The following is a 3,923-nucleotide window of genomic DNA, read 5'->3' as shown; positions in this document are numbered from 1 at the left end:
TCTTCAGTTAGAGAACTTCTCCGAGTATAAAAAATGTCTTTTTGGGGTTAGTTTTGTTTTGAAAAAAATTGTTTCAAGTTCTAATGTTTTTGTATTGATCTATCTATCGATCAAGTTTATCTAATGTTTATTTTTATTAATGAATCTAATATCAGGAGTGGAAGTGCTACCTGGAAAACCGTTCATTCAGCGCTTCTCGAAATCAAGAAGAAAGCTTCACATCTCTCAGGTATGGGTATCCATGTCCATGAACTGATGAATATAAGATCGTTTGGTTTTACTAATAGCTAAAATAAAGGTTATAACCCAAGATTATTTTTTATATTTTATATACTTGTTCTCTTAACTTATTTTCATGTTTTGATCTTGCAGGCGACTCTCTCATCTAATGTTGCTACTGGTTACACAATTCACTGTCAGTGTAACGTAAGGGAAAAGAATCCAATTCTTTTGTGCTCGCTTAATACGACCTACCAACGGTCTAGTCATATTGATGTTGAGTTCGGGGAAGATGATGGGGATATTTTACTTTCAGTTACTGGTAATGGCAGTAATGACTATGGTGTACATCTTACTGGTTATTATATCAGTGATGCTTCTATTAACGGCCACGGTAATAAACCCATTTAAAATTCAAGTTATAGTAGTATAGTTGAATTTTATAGTTTGTACATATTTCATGGTGGTTTTCACTTTAATCCTATATATATATATAGGTGTAATTGGAAAGATAAAGTCTGAAGAAGAAAATGTTGCGGAAGATAATGCTGCCAAGAATTCCTCTGGTGAAAGTCAAAGCAGGGAAGGAAATAACAAGGTGGAAAAGATGAAAAGGTTCAACTTTGGATTTATCCTGAAGATGATTCTGCTGATTTTTCTTGTGTTGTTCATTTTGGGTCGCATTATTTCTACATTCGAGTCATATGAGGTTCAGCCAAAAGTTTGCACCTGTTGGATGTAGTGTTTCTAGTTGTGAATCCGTTCTGTTAGTTGCATTCTGTTTTGAAGTACACCATTTTGCAAATGGGTATATATTTTGGGTTTTAATTTTTTTGGAACTTTTTTTGTAATGTGCTTGATTGTCACTAAGCACACAGAATGGATCGTTTTGCGAATGGGTCAATGGTGTTTTCATTTTGTGATGTGCCCACAGAGCACATGGATAGATGTTTTTGTTAATCGCATGCCTGAACTCAGTTTATCATTAATTAGTTTTTGATGAATGGACTCCAGCTGATTGTAAACTTTTTTTTATCACATCAAAATTGTCACTTGCATTTTTTCCACCAAACCATGGCCAAAAGGTTGTTGACTGAGAAAATCTGTATGATCTATGTCCCCAAGTTGGCAACATCCCCAAGCAACTTGCATTTAGCGTGCGATTTAGGAAAAAAAAAATGCCAAACTTGCACCTGAGACCTTAGATGATTAGTTGTTTGGGACTTTGCCTTGCCGTTACAATTTTCCAGTTGGAACTTGGAACCCTTCTATTGAATACTATATTCTTGTTTGTTTAGTCAAAATATAAAACTCCGTAAAAAAATGCAAAATATGTCAGAAAGAAATGGCGGTAGTATGACATGATGGTATATTGCATGGAGTGTTACAGCATCCAAAACAGGCCGAATATAATTGTACTCTGACAATATATATGAATTGACTGAGTTTGGACGGCGAGAAGCAAAACCAGCTAAAGTCTGTTCTACATATATAGGTTTTGACCGAACCTACTTCTAGCTAGGTCGTTGAAAGGCATACAAGTCCTAGATTTTTCTGCTATATGCAGAGAAAGAGGGTTACTTACTTTACATACTTGTATATGAAAATAAATAGCGATTTTCACTTACTTCTCTTTGTTGTTCTGAAATTAAAATGGGTTTCTTTGGTGAGTTTTACTTATCCGACCTCAAATTGTTTCTAATTTTATGTGAAATTCACTTCTTTTGGATAGTAATGATCTGCTTGCTGTTACTGATCAGGAATTATAGTACACTACAAGAAAGTGGATCTATTGCTCATTATGTTGCCACACATCTATAAATAATGTGGCAATAAGGGGGTTTAGCCTCACGCCGTGTGACATTAAGTAAGAGTTTTTGCTACACATGTGAACGTACGAGGTAAAAGATACGTTTTTGCCTCATGTTATTCTTTGAAGACGTAATAGCTTAATTTCTAGCCACATAGACGTAGCAACAGGTTTAAATAATGTAGAATAGAATAATTAATAAATTTTAAATTCCTTTTTTGAGGCTAAAACCATTTATTAAATATTCATTTTTTTTCCAATAATTTTATCGATTAAATTATTGCAATAATAGCAATAATATCCGGTTAATTATAAAAAAAAAATCACGTGATTTACGTGCCCTTTTTTTTTTATTTTGGGAAAACCCTGGATAAGTATTCTTGGTAACGTCGAATAGCCAAAATCTCACCTTTCTTCTCCTGTGCAATCCTCTTTCCCCTATGCAATTTAAATCCTAGAACTTGACCCAACAACATAATATAGATCTTTTATTTGTATATGCACATATGAGCCACGTACTAACAAAGAAACCACTAACAAAGTTATGGAAGTGGAAGCCACGTATTAACAGCCACGTACTAACAAAGAAGTCACTAACAAAGTTATAGATAGAAGTGGAAGCCACACGTAACAAAGGTATAGAAGGGTCCGTCATTAAAAATTCGGATTAAAAATGTTCACTTTTTTTTTGGTTCCTTGTTTACACCTGGCCTGACCTAACTAATACACGAGAGGACATAATCCTCAATTTTCTTTCTTTCTTTTTTTTGCCTTCCCAAAACAAGGTTGCAGAGCAGCAGAGAGAACCTGAGATAACGAGGATAAATTTGTGAGATATTTTCGCTTCAAATTAGGGAAAGTTTGTTAGAGGAAAAGGGGAACTAGGGGTTATTCATAGAATATTTAGTCTGGAATTTTGGAAATATTTTTTCATCGCCGTAGGATGAAAATCTGATGAAAACAAAAGTATATTGTGAAGGAATGAAAGAAGAACATCTAGAGGGAATAATCTCGGTCAATTCTTTTTCGATTTGAACCCTAATTTTTCATTCTGGGCGGGATGAAATCAAAAGAAAATCCTTTTGGGCGGGATTATTCGCGCTTGGTGTTTTGGAGTATCTATAAATTGAACCCTAAAATCAGTCGAGGGATGTTAAGAAATACACCTTTTCTCGGGGATTATCAGTTCCGAGATCAAAAACATCAAGGTATATCATTTTTATGCTTATATCAATGGTTAAATAACTTCCAATCAATCATAATAGGTTATTTTTATTTACAGATCTACAGAGTTCTTCGGATTAATTTGGGGTTTTCACTCTCCAGAGACTATTCAGGTCATTTTCTCACCTCCTTCCGCTCTGAAATTTTAATTCGAAAAGCGATTTTCTTTAATTTGGGTTTTCGATTTTCTGATTTTTTTTTTAAATTTTGTTTGTAGAGTTATTCAATTTCTGAACATGGAATTTGAGGAAGAGTAAGTTTTCAATCCCTATTATCTTTCCCTTTCTTATAAGGTTTCTGTTGTTTTTGGCAAGATTTTTTTTTTGGTTTGGTTCTCATATTTGATTGTTAGGGCCATTTTGAGTATTAGGTAAGGATTTTTCATTTGTTTTGTTTCAGTTCTTGTTTGGATTTGATTTTGTTTGAGAATCGCCAATTGTGTGTAGATGAGATGTTTAAAGCATTATCTTATATTGGTTAAGGTGTACTTAAAGCTTGTACTCGGTTCTAATTTGAAAGTCTATTAGACTAAAGTATTTGAGCAGGAAAGGTTTTAATATTGCTGATCATGTGCTGTGTGTGGTTTACTATTTCTGACTTGTCTGTCTTTACTTTTAATCAGTTATCTCTTATCTAATGACTTATTATTTGAGGTGCTTGCTTACTTCTC

At 33.8% G+C, this 3,923-nt stretch overlaps 1 protein-coding gene across 1 annotated transcript; it reads left to right on the top strand.

Moving 5' to 3' along the window:
* On the top strand, nucleotides 1-1,191 carry LOC113303286 (peptidyl-prolyl cis-trans isomerase FKBP43-like). Its single transcript, XM_026552310.1, has 4 exons — nucleotides 1-46; nucleotides 156-229; nucleotides 373-613; nucleotides 717-1,191. Exons 1-4 carry the CDS (start codon nucleotides 34-36, stop codon nucleotides 959-961), a joined length of 573 nt encoding a protein of 190 aa, XP_026408095.1. The 5' UTR covers nucleotides 1-33; the 3' UTR covers nucleotides 962-1,191.
* The last annotated feature ends 2,732 nt before the right edge of the window (nucleotides 1,192-3,923 follow it).

Source organism: Papaver somniferum, chromosome 8, assembly GCF_003573695.1.
Source record: "Papaver somniferum cultivar HN1 chromosome 8, ASM357369v1, whole genome shotgun sequence".
NCBI lineage: Eukaryota > Viridiplantae > Streptophyta > Magnoliopsida > Ranunculales > Papaveraceae > Papaver > Papaver somniferum.
The sequence above is the reverse complement of the archived record's forward strand: the minus strand, read 5'-3'. Positions and strand labels throughout refer to the sequence as shown.

Excerpts from the sequence above, each read along its gene's own strand:
- LOC113303286 (XM_026552310.1), top strand. Across the intron at positions 230-372 it reads GAAAGCTTCACATCTCTCAG|GCGACTCTCTCATCTAATGT; the intron begins GTATGGGTATCC and ends TTGATCTTGCAG. Across the intron at positions 614-716 it reads TGCTTCTATTAACGGCCACG|GTGTAATTGGAAAGATAAAG; the intron begins GTAATAAACCCA and ends ATATATATATAG.